General features: G+C 39.0%; 1 protein-coding gene and 1 long non-coding RNA gene across 2 annotated transcripts in view; both read left to right on the top strand.

Moving 5' to 3' along the window:
- b3gat2 (beta-1,3-glucuronyltransferase 2 (glucuronosyltransferase S)) overlaps nt 1-18,867 on the top strand; it is a 68,119-nt gene that overhangs the window by 15,733 nt on the left and 33,519 nt on the right. The window contains exon 2 of the mRNA XM_022201996.2: nt 11,726-11,870. Within this exon, the coding sequence (XP_022057688.1) occupies nt 11,726-11,870 (145 nt within the window). The remainder of the gene's footprint in view (nt 1-11,725; nt 11,871-18,867) is intronic.
- Nucleotides 929-7,249, top strand: LOC127537433 (uncharacterized). The gene is made up of 2 exons (XR_007947057.1): nt 929-2,223; nt 2,313-7,249. It is a non-coding gene; the product is annotated as an uncharacterized LOC127537433 (long non-coding RNA).

Raw genomic sequence — 18,867 nt, 5'->3', positions numbered from 1 at the left:
AAACCATCTGGAAAGACAAAATGCATCAGAAAACTGATGGTATTCCTGTCGTCTGACTGTTCTCTGACTGGTTCCTGACTGTTCTGTGACAGCTGACTGAGCAGGAAATACAATAGATGTGTCTTTGGATAAACTTAATTTGAACTTTGAGGTACAAACGAATTTGCAAAAATTATAAATTAATAAAAGTATTACACTTAACTGATCAACAGAAATAATGAAGGGGATACAACAGGAGTTTGGTAAAAGGAGGAAATGAGGTAATATTGCTATAGGACCACAGAGTGCATGCAGAGGAGGTCAGGGTGGATGGATGGATCAACAAATCAAATGACTTTCATAACACAGACTGCTGTTTATTTTGTGTTTCAAACCATCACAGGGCTCCGGACTTACTTTTTCACTACTCACATCGGTGCAACCAACATTGTCAGTTGGTTGCACCTCCCACCTGGTCACAGGCAAAACATCTCACTAGCTGAACATTTGCTTATCGATAGACAACAGAATTTACCGATGCTACCTAAACACATCACAGTGCAGACTATGGTAGATGCTGATAAGGTGGCTACAGTGTGCTCTGACAGTTGTGTGAGGAAAATACACTAAAAAAAATGAAAGGTGTGAGATAAAGTGTTGTAATCTCAGATTTGTTCAAATTTAAACAGAGTGATTTCATCCCCATGTGTTGTTTTCTATGAGCGGAGAACAGAGCGTGTTAGTGCAGTACGACTTTCATGAGCAGACAACATTTTTAAAAGTAAGGACCGCAGTCGATCATCTTTGTATAGTGGTTTGAAGCTAAAATTCTGATTGTGATTAATGATTATTTAATTTTGCAGCCTTACTGGTGAGCTCGCCATTACAATTCAAAATCCCGGCCTGGGCCTGGGATCTTTCTGCATGGAGTTTGCATGTTCTGCCTGTGCATGCGTGGGTTTTCTCCGGGCACTCCGGCTTCCTCCCACAGTCCAAAAATATGCTGAGGTTAATTGATTACTCTAAATTGTCTGTAGGTGTGAATGTGAGTGTGATTGTTTGTCTGTATATGTAGCCCTGCGACAGACTGGCGACCTGTCCAGGGTGTCCCCTGCCTTCGCCCGAGTCAGCTGGGATAGGCTCCAGCACCCCCCGCGACCCGAGTGAGGATAAAGCGGTGTATAGAGAATGGATGGATGGATGGATGAATACCCCACAACTCATTCTACGCATCAGGCAGGAACAGACTGACAGAGCCATGGAAGAAACAAAAGTTAGACTTTCTACCACTAAAACTAACGCAGTATCTGCCTGTGCTGGTTAAAGCAACAACGAACAGCTAATAATCATTATTCACTCGCACAAATGCGACCACTTGACCACTTTAACTCGCACACTTTCAAGAAATGGTCACACCATTTTGGTCACAGTCTGCAGCCCTGTATCATTAAACTGGGACTGTCCCATTTAACTGCATGCTTATTATTAAAACCTGGTAATTAAGGTTCTGTATTTTAACCAAAATCTCCATGTTTCTCTAAACGTACACAAATGGTTTTTAACCAAAATCTAAAAAAACGGAGGTTGAAAAAATTCTGTGCCATATTACACTCCTGTGGACTGGGTGTGAGGATGTGTTGGAAAATGTTCTTGCATTAAGCTCTGTTCCACCTCTGGATTATATATAAAATAGCACTGAGGCCTTTTCTCTATATAATTGGGTATTTTGGACATTATCAACTCATAAGAGGGCTGTTAGTTATCACAGATCATTCCCCTTTGGGCCAGTTCTGACCTCCACATTCCTACACCTTCAGTAGTCATTATTGCTATATTTAATGGAGGTTGGGAGAGTTGAATGGTAGCATAGGTCAGTCTATTTTATTATTTACTCATAAATTAATCATTTTTTCACTTCAGTCTCATTTTTACTTTCACGTGAAACTTTCATTGTTTTTCACTCATTTCATTAGATTTGTCATTGGCGTTTGGTTCACATTAGTCACCAAAAGTACTTAGTTAGGTTTAGAAAATGATCATAGTTTGGGTTAAAATAGACACTGTCACTACTGAACCTCATTACAAAGCTTCATTTGTATATTTTCAGGTTGACAGGTCAACGAGAGGTTTTACGTGTTGTCTAGTTTCTGTAGATCGATGACCAGAATGGATGTAACAGTCCAGAGGAAGGTGGAGGAGGTTCCTACTGGGGAACATCAACAGGCTGGAAAGACTTCATACATTGTATGGCAGCAAAATTTTACAAATTCTCATGAACATCACAACCAACTTCTCCCAGGATTTCTAAATACTTTTTTTTTTTTTTTTTACAGTCAACGCCCTATAATTTCTTTGCCTGCCCTCACCAACACTGAGGACAGATGACAGAGGATGGACAGAGGTGTACATTTGTGGTCACAGAAACCTTCTGGAGACAGCTGGCTTTATATACAGGTTCCTTTTCAAGTGTATCAAACCCCTGTCTTCGGGGTGTTGGAGTTCCTTATCCAAATTCAGTTTATAGGTAGATCCGGTTGGAGGATTTTTTGAGATTGAGATTATAAAACTCTTTGAGATAGTTCTGTGATTTTACAGAGCCTGCAAAGCCACATTTGTTTCATATTGTGTGCAGTCTTTTGGTACCAAGAGGGATACACACATTTGTAAAATGGTCTTTGTTAACAAAATAGATTCGACCCTACTAAGCATTTAAAATCTGTTGAAGTGCATTGATCCAGAGTAAGGAGATTATTTTTCAAACCGATAAAATAAGAGTCCTCTCTGTAGATTTAAAATGTGCAGCTGCTTCATAGACTATATGAAGCTGAGAGAAATTGTCGACCCACAGAGTTTGTTGAGTTTTTACACCCCTAGGAGAGATGTCTTGTCTGGAGTTATGGCAGCTCTCAACTAGAAAAAAAAAAAATTACTTTATCTCCACAAAGTTCCACTGTGTGCTCTCACAGCAACCTTTACTGTTTTTGCTTTTCCATTGCAGTCCCAGTGGGGAAGCTGTACAGTTTGTTCTTGATTTCAAACCTGATCATAAGGTGTGCTCTGTGGTCTCTGGCTCTCTGAGTGAGTTATTTGTGTTCTCACACAGGCTAGGTAACCTGCTCTGTAGTGAAACATTCATACTGAGACCAGGCTTTGTCATTCTTTCTTCATATATTTGTGTTCTTTCCTAAAATCTCTTCCTCATACAAGTTTAGAATTTTGTTGCTATCTGATGGGATGAATGCAGTGTATAGATTTCATGAAGCTTAATGCCAGTGTGAAATGAGTGGGTATGTACTTTCCTTCGTTCTGTGAAAACTATTTGAACATTGCTTTAAAAATATAGATTCTTACTTACTTTCTAGTGAAATGTAGACACGCGCACACACACACACACACACACACACACACACACACACACACACACACACACACACACACACACACACACACACACACACACACACACACACTCAAAAATAGAAGCCTTTCTGTGCAGAGGATTACAATCGAGGCTATATTGATTTTCTTCTTCCACTCAACACTTTCACAGGATTGTTGCAGTTTTTGGTGACTGTTTGAAACTCTGCTGGTCAAATTCTTTCAAACAGAACTACAACAAAATAGCACAATACAAACTCAAAGTAGAAATTGCTGTTTTGAAATTGCATTAAGTGTTTTGACTTAGCTCTGTTAGTATGAGAAAAGCATGATAATAAACTCAGTTAATAAAAGACAGGCTGGTCTCCTGGTTTCCTCCTGAACTGGACAGTGAAGAGTCTGGGCAGCAGCCCGAAGCTGAGGAACATAAACACTGGTTAGTATTTAGGTATTAAATGACTGAATGCACAGAAGTGCATGTGGAAGTCCCTACATGACAAGATCTATGAAATCTGTCTGTCATTATTTTGCTTATTTCAATTCTGATTTCAAATAAACTGGTACTGAACGTACAATAACAACATATGTATATGTTTAGATAAAATATCCAGTTTCCAAGTACAATATCCAGTTGTAAAGAGACTACAGCATCGCTCAACTTTGAACTTTTTTTCCCACTAAGATTAGACGCTGTCAGTCCTTGCACCATTTTCATGTTGTCCTGCCTGTTCAGAGTTGCAAACAAAGGGATAGCATTGTTTTCCATTTGAGCCTGTAAAAAACAATGAGGTACACATGATGACAATCTGGCAGGTCTGTTTGTTTCATGTACTGATTTGACAAAAGTTTCAGAGAAAGCTTCAGTTGATGTTGAATACTTGGTTGTATTATGCTTTTACAATGCACCAACTTTTTAAAGTCATTGAAACATAAAAAAAAAACATTTGACAAGATTCCATCATCAACATAACTGACACCCCTACATTTCTACAAAAGGCAATGTTTGCTTCACCAATTCCAACTTAATTTTCAAAAGTCTTATGTATATATGTGAGACTACAAAGTAGACTTGGACATCACAAAATTTCAAGTCCTGCAATGAGAAATCATCAGATGACACAGTTATATAGCTGCCAGTAACATGTTGTCAGAACAGTGGTGTACTGTGACATGTAGTGATGGGTACTGAAATGGAAATTAAACGACCCCGCTGGGCAAAATTATTAACGACTGGAGGATTGATAAGCTCTACAATATTAGTTGTACTCGACATGGTACAGAATATATTAAGAAAATAAATTTCTTATTTATTATACTACATAAATACTATTTTGTCTCTGTCTACATTTCTTTTCCCCAACTCTATGATACAAAAGAGAGTTCTCTTTGTGCCAGGAACAGCACCAGCTCTCTCTCAAAAACTGAAGTACTGTACAGGACACACACACACACACACACACATTTCTGGTTTGCCATACACACACACACACGCACGCACGCACGCACGCACGCACGCACGCACGCACGCACGCACGCACGCACGCACGCACGCACAGTTACACACGCACAGTCACACACCATAGTGAAAAAATAGCGAGAAATAAATAAAGCGTCTACACACTTCTGTAGAATTGAGTTTAATCACGTTTTTGCATGTAAGAGTAGATACACAACAGTGTCATGCAAAGATATACAAGAGAAAATGAATTTGCCATATTGTTTTTTAGGTGTTTTTTGAATATAATGTAAAATCTAAACTGCAATTTCATTCAGATTGAAGTTTCTGGTTTTTATTCCATTCAACCCCTAAAGTCCTTCAATCACTCTTCCCCTGACATTTATTAGAGTGATGATATTTGGTGCTGCAGCTTTGACTTTGGCCACAGTAAATTAAAACTATCCTGTAACGGTTAAAGAACACACCCATTAACTCAGTAAACTGGTGCTTAACTCCACTAAATCAAAATTCATGCTGTTCAAAAGATCCACAGACAGATTCTAGTCATTTCAACATGTCCACAGTGACAGGGTCACAGAATGCAAAATGTTGGTATAAAGCTCTTAGAGAAATGTACAGTGAAATATCTTATTGACAATCTGTGACTGATGCTTGGCCTTTACAATTCAGCTTTACTCTGAGATGTAAAAAAGATGTTTTACTCTCAGGTCTAGATTAGATGTCACATAGACACACTGCTGCCTCCACTTTTATTCTTGTCTTCATTCAGCTCTTTGGGTCATTACTGGAGATAATTACACTGCATGCAGATGTAATATCCATTTGAATCTATTTACATAAAAATACCAATCTGAAAATTGCTGTTTTACATTTTATTTTATGCAGTGCTACAACGTTGGTGTAAAGTGAATTGAAGCTACCTGACCTTCTTTAAAAAAAGACTGCTTTCATCAATAAATAGAATAACGTGTGGAATAACATGAGCGCATATAAAATCTGAAACTCCCAATCAGTCCCAACATTAAATCCACAGACTGGTGTAGTGTTTCACATTGATCACCTTGTTGCAATCTAATGTTCTGCAGGGAAACACAACAAAGAGCTCAAGCTGTTGACTTTACCTCCAAACTCCCCAGATCCCAACCCAACTGAGCATCCATAGAATGTGCTGGAACAAACTCAGTCCACGGCTTCCCACCCACTGCCCACAGGATCTGAAGGATCTACTGCCAGCGTCCCAGTGCCAGACATTCATGGCATTACTGGTTCAAGGCAGCTTGAGGGGGACCTACACAGTATTAGGCAGGTGATTTTAATGTTGTGGCTCATCAGTGCAATCTCCACTCTGTATCTGCCATTATCTAAGCTTCTGCTGTGTTAATATTCTGTTTGTGTCTGCTCTTGTCACATTATTTGATTATTTTTCACTGTACCTGCCCAAAAGGGCATTGCTGTATAACAGCACGCACCGAACACTCAGCCAGCCCTCTCTGTATAAATAAAGGTACAACTACAAGTTTGTGCTGCAAACTTTTCCTGTGCCAGCAGTAATCTGCAGATGGTGGCATGAAAACCAGCATGTGTTAAAGCAGTTGCCACCGAGCAGAATAATGTACCATCTGTTGAAACACTGTCACCCCACTGCTTTGTTTGGCTCCCAGCAAATATTTTGACATTGAATCGCTGTTGATAAGACGGCCTGCACCAACGCTGAAAATGAAAATCGAGATGACATCTGTAGTCGGCTGCTTCCTGTAACAGAATCTAAATACAGAATCATTCTGATTTCAGCCCAAAACTGTCCCGAATAGCTGGTGTAATAGGACTTTTTATTATCATCTTGTGATATCATATCTTTTCAAAGCCAAGCTTGATGATGCTGAACAGGGACACCCCCGGATCATTACTGTCTGTGATCAACTTGTCATTTTAATTAGGTCTTTATCATCAGATCTTCTAATAGAGATACCTGGAAGATCCTGAGTGTCATTTTGTGGCTAACGATGCTGCCACTCTAGATGGACACACAAATAAGTGTATAGTCTGAATGCACTCCACTTGTAATGGATAAATGAAAGCTATAAAGACGACAAGAGGGAATGCAGTAAAACGTGCTGCTTATATAGTCTGGCACTGCCTGTCCACAGTTTTTTTTTCACTCATTTAATGCCGCACGGAGAAGCTCAACAGGCATTCATGTGAGAAAATGTATTTTAACTGGGCTATATAATCTGTTATTGTCTTCTTACTCCTTCAGTCAGAGCACAAACTTCCATTCGTTCAATTCACTGTAGTCTCACTGGCCCACTTTTCTGATTGTCAGAGATGAGAAACAGCAGCAAATTTTAAGCAAAAGCGTCAATGTAATAACAGAATCCTGGTTTGATTTCCAACCTTATTTAAGGTGCACCACTCATTTAAAAAAAACAAAAACATTACAAATGGATCAATGAATATGTGTCATGTGAAGGAAATGCTCATAAACATCAACCCATAGAAAATTATAATCCTAATCTGCAGTTCTTTTGAGCTCCTGGTTTGATGAGAGCTTCACCGTTTTGGCTCAGTCTCACTGATTTAATCAACCTTGTCTCCAGCAGCAGGCAGATGTTTTAGTGAAAGCACTGTTAATTCCACCACCTACTCTACCTGTCAGCACCTAACAGCAGACTAGCTGCTGAACATAGTGGAACTTTTAGCAGTTTAACTTCAGATATTTTGCACAGGTGTTGCTAAAGAGCAAAACAGAAGTATATGGATGGTGAATATTTGGCTCAGTTTTGTCAGGTCTCCAGAAACTTGAGTCTAAATGAATGTTTTTGTTGTTTTGTTAGCCATCACCTCTGTCTGCCAAAAAAATGCATCCTTGTACAACTAAATTATATTCTCGGTTAGATTTTGAGGGAAACATATTTTTGCTGGATAATGTTTGTTTGTGATCTATTCCAAAAATATCTCTAATGAACATATCTTTGCCATTTATTTTATTGCATCACTGTTGCTCGTTTTCACCAAATCAGTCAGTAGATGGGGCAGAACTTGTTTCCTTGGTAACCCGAAAATGGAGGAGCAGCTTCAGACAAGTAGTCAAAGAGTCCTATTTTAACCCAACCTGTGAGATTTCTTAAACCAAACCAAGCATTTTGGGGTCCTAAACATAACTAAACATGTAGTTATCGTAGGTGAAAATGACCCAAAGAGTGATATTTTTTCATATAGTTTCCATGTGTAAACTTAACCAACTAATGATTAAAAACCAAAAGTAATAAACAAGTGAAAACAAACTTGGGGATGTAAGTCCTTGTCTCTGGTTAAAGTACTGTGGTTGACTTATGTCCCCTTCCTTCCCTTCTACCTCTTCCTTCAAACTGGAAGCCTTTCCGACTTACAAAAATATGTTCCTTTAAAGCTCAAACTACATTTCTTTTCAAAATTCAGAATGCAGCTTTAGTGTCCTAAATAAGATAACAGCAAAAACAGATATTCCTGGTATATTCATGCAAAAAGTGAGATCTTTTCTCATCATTTTCTGGTAGAAATCTAGTTTCTCAAGGCCAGCTATGCAGAAAAAAAAATTATTTCAATGGCAAAATCAAATGCTGGTCTTCAGTATTTGGGATTGAAAAAAACTGGTTTCCCTGTAAAACCCCCCACAGATTGTGAATATGTTTGCATACACATGGACTCTATTCTAACACTCTCTAATAATGTGTCAAACTGCACTGAGCCTTGAGGTTCAGAATTCTAACCAGTGAATCATTAGCAGTCAAACTAGGACTTAACCGCTAAGCCAAAATAACGATCATAGTCCAGAAATGATCTGGGAACAACCAACACAGTCAGTCCGCCTTTCTACGTCTTTCCTTCCTGTTATTTTCATCTGTATCTTCACAAAGCAATGAGTCTTTGAAAAATGAACTGAGAGAGAGAGAGGCAGAGAGGAGCAAGGGGAAAGGGGTTTAGCGTCACATGGACAAACTCAAGGGGCCGCAGTAATAATGGGGAAGGGGCTTCAAAGCTGTTGGTGTTGCTCTGGGGTCCAAGCAGGAGAGAGGTGTTAGAAACAGAAAGAAGAAGAGAAATAAAAGGGAAAAAACAGGTGACTCATAGGAGAAAATGCTTTGTTCTTGAGATAGAAGTGAGGTCAGATACTAACTAAATGTTGGATTTATCCGCTTCCTTTCATTCTGTTGAGTCTAAAGCTGCAGCACATCATGTTATTTATTGGAAGATGAATAAGTTACAGTTACCATCTCTGACAGCTTTATATAAATAAATGTCAATTTCCTGTTCTTTATCTCTGTTCCTCTGCTGTAACACAACAGACATTCAGCCCATTTATAGACCTGAAAGCTTTTATACCGTATGGCCGAATCTCTACATGGGACACATGAAGGGATGTATTTTTACACTGACGTCTGGGAAACATGTTACTGATGGAGCTGAGACACTGCACAGAAGTCCTGAATGGACATCATGAAAGATTAACAGCACATGCAACACTGCCAGCTCTTGTTTTTACATTTCAAACATACATTATACTGTATTCTACAAAATAAAGGCCCAACGTATTAATTAATGAGGGTAGTGATTTGAAAAGGTGTAATTATGAACTGTAGAACAAAGGAATCTCTCATTTTCACATCTTGTTTCAGTGGCAAATATAGAAATGTAGTTTTCATACTGTAATTATAATTGTTAATTTTGTGAACCTGCTGGTGTTTAATATCAACCTGTTAAAGAAACAGGATGTGATGATAACAGGATTTTGGACGTTCATCATGAAGTCCATTTCAAATAATAAGAAAATCAAATCTCGCATCAGCGTGATATTTATGTCTGGCAAATTCTCAAGTGTTATAGATTTGGTCAAGATTTTTGTTTGGTTGTAACACTCTATAACTTAAGTAGTTTTTTGTCATTCTGGTACATTTAGTTAATGTAGGCTAGTGCCGTGTACAATTTTTTACTGTGTTTTTTCAGTTTAAAATATTTGTGCAATGGCTGTGAAAACATTTTAAGCATTTTTTGTTCCTCTATCACCAGTAAATGTTGTGTTGATTTAACCTGACCTGTTGTGTAACCCCCTGTCTTCCTTTGTTCCACTGTGATCTGTTCATTTATTGGACAGTGTAGGCAGCAGGTTGTTTCAACTTATACATCCATTTAGGAGTAATTTTGAGTGTCACTGCTGACGTGGACCTGTCCTAATGTGTATTTAAAACACACACATGAAGATTCTATCATGTGTTTCCTTCCAACTACAAAAACTACAGTCTCTCAAACAATGCGTTGTGGAAAGTCTGCTAAAATGCTAGTTCTGCCTCTTGAACATTTTCAATCACTTAGTTGAATGCATTTATTCACAGCTCCTCAGATTCAGTCAAAAGGCCCCCAGTCTGAAACTAAAACCTAGTTTTAAGTTAAACTTGGTATTAACTATCCAATTATATTAAGCAGATGTGAAAACATGTTATTTCCACTGAAATCCACCCTAGTTTTACAGTGTAATCAGTGGTGAGTTCACCTTCACTAAAATGATCAGTGCTTTACTTTTGCTTGCCTCACAGCTCAGTCTTCAGTTTTGCTTATTGTGCTGTTCTTGAGCTCTGGCAAAGCTCAGTATGTATTTTGCTAGAGGCAGACATCAATTAATTAGGCTGTCAGTGGCAGATTGACAGTTCCCACCATCGCTAATACATCAGCATTAACCTTAACAGACCATTCACACAACTGTCACTGGCCTACACATACATTTATTACTAGAAAGCTAGAAAAACACGGCATACATGTAACATTTCTTCTAAATTATTCTTCAGTAAATACCCATTCAATGATGTAAACTTATTCGGGTATTTTTATTTTCCACATCATGCACTCAGTTGTTCTTTGCACACCACCACGTCTCCCCCTGCTGCTTGGAAGTACAAATGAGCTGTAAATCTTCTCTATACATTGTGCTATATATACACTTGGTTTCCCGCAGCTTTAAAAGCTAGAACTCAGTATGATGTCTGAGTGAAGTAATGCAGTGCCGCTTACTGATTTGGCTTTGTTCTGTTGCTTTGTCATGAGCGACTGGCTGGAGGCTGTTTGGGTGAGCGATGAGGAGCAACGTCTGAATGAGCGGGCTTCAGGATGGCCAGGGCTGGAAAACACAATCTCACACACACATACACACACACACACACACACACACACACACACACACACACACACACACACACACACACACACACACACACACACACACACACAAAGAAAAGATACAGATGTCTCATACTTCTACACAAAAACTCAGCCATCCTCACACAGTCCACCCCCCTCCACATGGCCACTCTTTTATCTCGCTCTCTCTCCGTCTCATTTCTTGTCGCACTGCTTCCGGCTGTGTGCAAATTCATTCACTGTGAAAATGGAAGGCAGCTCTGCGCTGCACAGTTTCATTTAGTCTTATATTCAGTTAGCCACAGAGTCCCTGCATGCTGCTCTCACCCACATTTCAGATGAAATTAAAGATGTCTAATCACTCATGCAAACTGACACACAAGTAATTCATTTCAGAGTCACATCGCTGGCCTGCTCTCTGACTTTCTGGGGCCTTGGACGTCTCCTCAGGGTAGATGTCACCCATAGGCTCAGACATCATGTCTGGTTCGCTTTTGCAGACGTTGTACTGTGATTAGCAGGAAAACTGAATGTGGATCTGCATAAATTGTGGCTTTCTATGACATCCCAGCTGTTGTTGTTGCAGCAACTATACTTTCAACTGCCCCAGAGAGCAGATCTGCCTCTGCTGTTTTTAAATAACTGTCAAGTGGTCAGGCTTATTATATCTGGATACACTCAGTAAATACAGTTATGAACCGCATGTCATAACCCATCCTGTTTCTTTCTGTCTTTTTGCAGATGCGTAGCACTCGCGGTGTGTCTGTTTGGCCTGTAGGATTTGTGGGTGGCCGAGCATATGAGCGCCCCCTGGTGTCTGGGGGCAAAGTTGTGGGCTGGTACACCGGCTGGAGACCGGACCGGCCCTTCGCCACCGACATGGCAGGTAAGAGGCAACTTGCAGATATACTCAGGTAATACGTGGACACAAATCAAAAGAAGATTGCAATACCAAACGCTAACCTGACTGAACTTGAATATTTTTGTTTAACCTTGTTATGTAGTGCACTCAGTTTTGATGTTCTGTGGACCAGAGCCACATACTGTAACTCAGCAGTTACTGAATTTGGTATGCATAAAGTATTTGTGGTCACTTGAAAATGTCCAGTCATCAGATGCCACACATTTACTTGGCAATACCTAAAATAAAAGATAAATTACCCTGGATGATATTTTCCGAAGGTGACTCACACTCACACACATTCAAGGTGCTCCCCTGCCATCAGCTGCAGGTTGGAGTTCAGTTCCTTGCCCAAGGACACTTTGGCTTCTGGACAAGAGATGCTGGGGATCAAACTGCCAACCCTGCAATTAGTGAAAAACCTGCTCCACCACCTGAGCATCAGCTGCTACTTTTGGCCGACATTACCTTATGTTACCATTGTTCCAGTCACTTTTTGGGTGGACAGATGCCAGAGCAGAATGTTACACAAGTTCACAAGCTGACATAAAGCGCTTTTTAATATTTCCCATGTAGTTGAAAACAAATGATAATCAGAGTGAGCATGTAACTTTTCTACCAAGCTTGATGGTTATGCTGTTTAACTTGTGCTGGTTGTGTGATGCCAGTTTTTATTAGCTCTGCTGTTGAAGCATACTTTTACTTTGTTGTACTAGTCTAGACACTGTTGTTATATTTAGTAATTCTTTAAGAAATATCCTGAAATCCTGTTCTGGACTGAGTGTTGTACCCTCCAACATCCTACAAAGAAAGTGCCATCTGTGTTCTGCGATTATTACCAGGAGACTAGTTTCCAATTATGTACCATGAGGGTGGAGGCTGAGGTGTTTAATCTCAAGGTTTTCTTTGAAATGGAGACATTCAGATTTGTGTGAATCTGAGGAAATAACAACAATAATTCCGTCTAGTTAAAGGTACTGAGGCAGCAGGCAATCTGCTGTATTTGGCATCAAATTTGTGCCATTTATATTTCATTTCTAGTCTTAAGGCATGTGTGTGTTTGTTTCTCTGCCCACACTCAAGGCACTTGCTGTTAGCTTTGTGTTCTATATTCAACCACTGACATTCCATTGTAGAAAAATGATTACTGTGTTTGTATGTGATGAACTTACGCAGAATCACATTAATTTCTCACATAGTGATTAAACCCACAAGCTTTTCTGCTGCCAGTAGGGAGTGTAGCGTAACAAGGAAGCTCAATACAAAATAATTCTAAACTATTTTTATTTCCAGGTAGAGTCAAACACCAGAGAATGGTGTCATGTTGATTTGTGTAAAACATCACATTCTGTCTGCATCTTCACAACCAAATAATCTTATAGATCCACATCAAAGTTGTTCATGATCTCATCTGGAGTGTGCTAAAAATAAAACTAAAAGTCTGTTGGCTGATTTGTTTTTTAATATTACCCTTAGAAACTCCTGTACTGGTCAGAGTGAATTTGAAGTAACTTATGATAAGGTGTCTTCAACCAGCGTTGGCATAATCTTAGTTTATTGAGGACAGTGTCTAAACCAAAGTGATTTTTATGAACACATGAAATTACTTCATTCAGCTATCTTCCATTTAAAAAAAAAAAAAAAGACCCTCTCTGGTCAAAATCAATTGTTTTATCTTCATATGATGTCTTTTTTTAATGCTGGAGGACACGAGTGAAATAGGCAGTCATCAAGCATTTCCACCTTGAAGCTGCAGAATGCTTTGTACGGTAAAAACCTCTTAATATATTTCTTTGATATAAAGAGGTGACGTTTTAAGAGTATAATCATTGTGGCTCTAGGAATACATACACTTTACGGATTGGAATGAAATACTAAAATCTGTTTCATACACAGTATGACTTGGTTACATGTCACTGACTTGTTGCTAAAATTCTTGCTACTCCTCGCTGAATTATAGCCAGCACAGCAGAAAAATTGCAAAGTCAATTTTTACAGAATAAAACACAGAATTGTATGTTTAGTCTGATGGTATGAATTTGTAAAATGTCCTTGTAGAAATGTCATAGCTGTTAATCTGATTCTTGCAAGACTGGTTAGGAAATAGAGATGAATGTGTAGCTCTGGCTGCTCTTTGAAGTTCTTAGTGCTTTGTGGAAACATCAAAAGATTTTATTGATCAGTTCATTGATTACAGGGCAGTTAAAGTCGGTTGGAGTGTTTTAGCCTGTTGGCTTTCATCAGAGTAGAAAGACTGTGAGTTTACCTGCAGAGATCAGACCGCTTTTCTATTGAGCTGCTGTTTTTTCATGGATTAATTTACCATAAAATGAGATTTGATCTTTCCAATTTAATGTTCTGTTACTCCTCCACACAGGAAGAGCTCTGCTACTTTGCTTAACTATTTATTTCTAAGATAAATCATTATTGGATTGCAGAGTCTTGTTGAATTGAATGCTAAAAAGTGACGGAGTCAAGAGAATCTGAACTTAAGGAATTCAGTGGAGTGAAAATTAAAATTTGAAGCATCAGAAAACTTACCAGGTAATATGTTCTGAACAGAGGCTGTTTTCTCTGAAACATTCTTTGGATTGACCTTACACTACTCAAGTATCACGTGCATACTGTATAGAACAGTGGCTTCGGACTATATTAAATCAGACTGACAGTTAGATCTGTCAGCTTTTAAATCATTAAAAGGCTCTATCTTTAAATCATTTCTATCAGCTGATGTTAGAGACTCGTTTTTAACGATAGTTACAGGTGTAAATGGATCCGTTGTCTTGCTGGTGTTGCTTTTGCTTAAATTTCCTGAGGCTGAAATGTTTGGAGAATTTATAAATGTACAATTTGACCTCACAGATAAAAAAAAAATCTGATTTGTTTTAACACATATTGTAAATATACTTTCAGCTATCTAATTTCAACCACATTTCGAGTTGGAACATTATGAACATCTGCATTTTTTCCTCTTGATCTCAGTGAAAATAATTTGACTACCTGCATTGCTTTTTTTCCCCTCTTGTTAAATTCCCTGCCTTGTAGATGCAACATTGGCAACATGCTACCATTGAATACATCTCTACACACTAAAACATAAAGAATAAGTTCAGATGACAACAAAAAGCCATATGGTCTGTGAGGACAGAGACATAAATTCCTGTTCTAATCATTTATTTGACACTTAAAAACTCTATGGATTAAAGCCTTCATGAAAATGATGTCTCCCTCCCGTCCAAACCCTTTCACACAGAACAAGACTACAGCAAGGGTGAGCTCTAAAACCTATTATTTCCAAGAGTTTACCAGCAGAACCCACATCTGAAGAAGAAACATGATACAGAAATCCCCACCTGGCAAGCTGACAGGATTGTTTCCTGAAGTTTCTTATGTATGAACATCTTGAAGTGTGAATTCATGTTTCTGAGACTGTCATCAGCACACTGCAGCTTCAGGATGAAAGCACTCAGGCATGGATCTGACTCCGTGTGTCACTCAGCATATTTTTTTAAGAAAATGCCATATGGACATGTTAACAAGGCAAAAAATTGATTTCACTAGAGGGGGCCTTTAACTGAACTAATATAAATCCCATGAGGTATGAAATGTAGTCATGTGATCAATTATGTATGTACAGAAGATCTACAGGTGTTCTTGTTCGTTGTTCCATGTGAAAGTGTTCAAAATGACATATTTATCATGTCCTGTCCACAGAAACTGTTTTTCATGATCCCTGCTCACAAGTATAGGTGATTATGGTGTGATGTTGTCTCACATTACAAATACTGTGGATGTTTTACTGCAGTAATATGAATGCATCCAGGAGGGATAGTGAGTTCTCAGATGGAAACACTGCATTCTACATTTGTCTTTGTTATTATCATCCTAATGGAGAGTAAAGACAAGGCAGACTTCCACATCAATGTTTTTACATCTTCATTTCTCTCGTGTAAAAATCCAATCAGAGGCGTGATCAGCACCCTGACCCGAGAGAAAATAACTCAGCACACTGACCAAATAACACCCTGTTAGTCACTGCTCATTATCCCACTTCACCCACACACATAATGTACTGTATTTAGACTCTCTACGGAACATGTTTTTTGTTAGTAAATAAAATGAATTGTGGAGAGAAGTGACCAGGTAGATCCAAATGGTGATTACATGCTTGCATTATTCATAAGACATACATTCCACACAGATCCTGCCCTGGGGATTAGTTTTAATTAAACCATGAGAACAAGAGCAAGCTTTCCTTTTTCCCTCCTCCACCTTTTGTTGCTCCACCACGGCCGAGATCTCAACCCTCCGTCCTCCTTCAAATATCCCATTCCACCTAATCTCTCACACAAACACACGCACACACATGCACTGTAATTATCAGTCTTACTTTTACACTGCACCATATAATTACACTGTCAATTTGCAACGCTAAGATTTACTGCTGCAGCTGCATTACAAATCATTTTTTGCTTTAAATTCTGCAAGGACAACAATGGCGGCACTGAGCAAACAGCTCAAACTTTATTCACTCTTAAATTATTATTCATGGGATTTACAATGGGGTGTCTGCAGAGCGCTGAATGAGTGCCAGTGCGTGTCCTAATAGTATTGTGTTATACAGTGCTGTATTGTTAGCAGACCACTAAAGCCTCCCATCTACTGCTCTGTCTCATTTATCCAGACGCAATGGAGCCACGGCAATGACGGTGTGGAGCACTATTCACCTCAGTGCGTGTGCGTGTCTGTGATTAGGCACATGTGCACACACACACACGATTACATCAAGCATCTACTGGAGAGACACGCAAGCACGCACCTGCTAGCACTTGAATTGAGATGAGTAGACAAGCGTATATATTCCAGGACACAGCCACAGACATATACACACATGTAACTTACCTAAAGCATGCTACAGTCGCAAAACAGAGCAAATGAGTGTATGTGTACAAGCAGAGTATATACAAAAGCTACATGCACGTACCGACACGAGAGCACAAGGATAGTTGTACATTTGTTGAAGTGGTACTTGTGCAGTGGGAGAGCTGCTCGAGATGGGGACATAAAAGTGTTGAAACCCCACCAACCCCAGTGTTTATACGCTGCTCCTGAGCTGGTGAGATGAGAGGAGCAGAGAGTAGATAGAGACAGTTGCAGCTGAAGACCTTTTCCTCTGCTCTGAAGGACTGAAATTAGGTGAAAATACACATCAGCAGAATGTGTGGCTCAAAAGAAACCTATAAATTAAGCAGGGAGAGAATGCGCGTTGCAAGTCCTCAGATACATCAGTACATTCCAGGGTGCACATCTAGGTCAAGGTTTAGGTCTGTTGTTTATTGTGGAAATAAAATGTATTTTAGTGTAGTGTTTTGCTCTCTGCTAGTCTGAGCAAGGTTAATTCAATTAAATGTAAAATGAGGCTGTAGGTGCAGGGGGAAAGCAGGCCAGTGGTGTGGCCGGGACGATGCCCACTGCATCAGCACTGGTGTATACACATGAAGTCTTATTTATTTTCAGGTGATACATTATAAAAGTAAAGTCACTTCAGCAAATAATTTAGCCCTTTTGCTTAAAATTATATCATAAAGCTGGTATTTTATATTTTCAATATATATCAATTAAGACAAAGTTTCACACTTTTATTGAAAATCAGAAAGTGTCTCAGCTCATTGTTCTGCTGAAAGGATAAACTGTTGGACCAGTTTCAGGTTGCTGCTCTCTGGAGCAGATTTTCCTCAGGGATCTATCTGCATTTGGCTGCATTCCTTCCCTCTAATCTAGCTAGTCTTCCTTTCTCTGCTGCAGAGAAGCACCCCCACAGTATGATGCTGCCCCCACCATGCTTCAGCATAGGGATGGCATTAGCTAAGTGATAAGTAGCAAACTGTGTTTAACAGACATTATGTTCAGAGGTACACCCAAAGAGACCAGTTTTGGCCTCATTAGATCAGAAAACTTTCCTTGTGCTCCGAGTCCTTTAAATGCCACTTGGTAAACCACACACAAATGGTACTGTCATGATGTCTTTCACTAGTCTGTCTAGACAAAGGTTTGTTTGACCAAATTTAAGAGGAGTCCTGGTGGTTCCATTTTACAATTATTGAGACCACTGAGCTATTAGGAATACTCAGAGCTTTAGAAGTGGTTTTATATGCTCACTCTCATCTTTGCAATTTCGTTGTACTTGTTGCAATGACAAATAAAGTTCTATTCTATTCTATTCTATTCTATGTCTTACTAACACTTAACATGAGGTTCTACACAGAGTTTAATGGCTTTGTTTTCTCTTTGCAATGCACTGTGAATCATTGAACCTTACATACACATACGTGTCAATCTAAACAATGTCCATGAGTTCAGTTTGCCAGTCATTGGCTCAAATTAGCTTCTAGACACATCTGCCCAGGGTAGATTGATTTGAAATTGAAAGAAATCCAAATTTGTCATTGTAAATCAAATCTAAAACATGACAAATATGCTCAAATTGAAGGCAACTGATTACTTTCTGATGTGACTGTATGATTAGAAAGGGAATCTAGCATTTGATCATAAGACACATTTATTTTTTTTGGGGTGAAGGTCTCCTCATTATCTGGGAATATTTACTTCAAAACACAGCACTGCTGCTAAGTAACCAAAAATACAAGCAATTACAAATATTTCAGTTCCCTTAGATAATGTGGTATATAGAACAGTCTTTCTGGCCATTTTAATGCTCCAAAATTTGTGCAATATTCCTTAGAAGTAACAGAAACTCTCCACTATTCAGTCTTAGATCCTGAACTACTGTTACACTCAGTTTGTTTGGCCAGAGTGGTACAGTGTCAACCAACAAACATATTGTAAAACAGTGATTCAATAATTGTGCACATTTTGTCATTGGAAATAGGTAATTTACTAACATCTTATTAAAGAAGTTGGTATATCAGTAGGAGGTCTCCTGAACTCAACACTAGGGATGTGGATGGAAATAAGCATCTGG

The sequence above is a fragment of the Acanthochromis polyacanthus genome, chromosome 15 (assembly GCF_021347895.1).
Source record: "Acanthochromis polyacanthus isolate Apoly-LR-REF ecotype Palm Island chromosome 15, KAUST_Apoly_ChrSc, whole genome shotgun sequence".
Classification (NCBI taxonomy): domain Eukaryota; kingdom Metazoa; phylum Chordata; class Actinopteri; family Pomacentridae; genus Acanthochromis; species Acanthochromis polyacanthus.
This window is presented reverse-complemented; position numbering and strand designations above follow the sequence as displayed.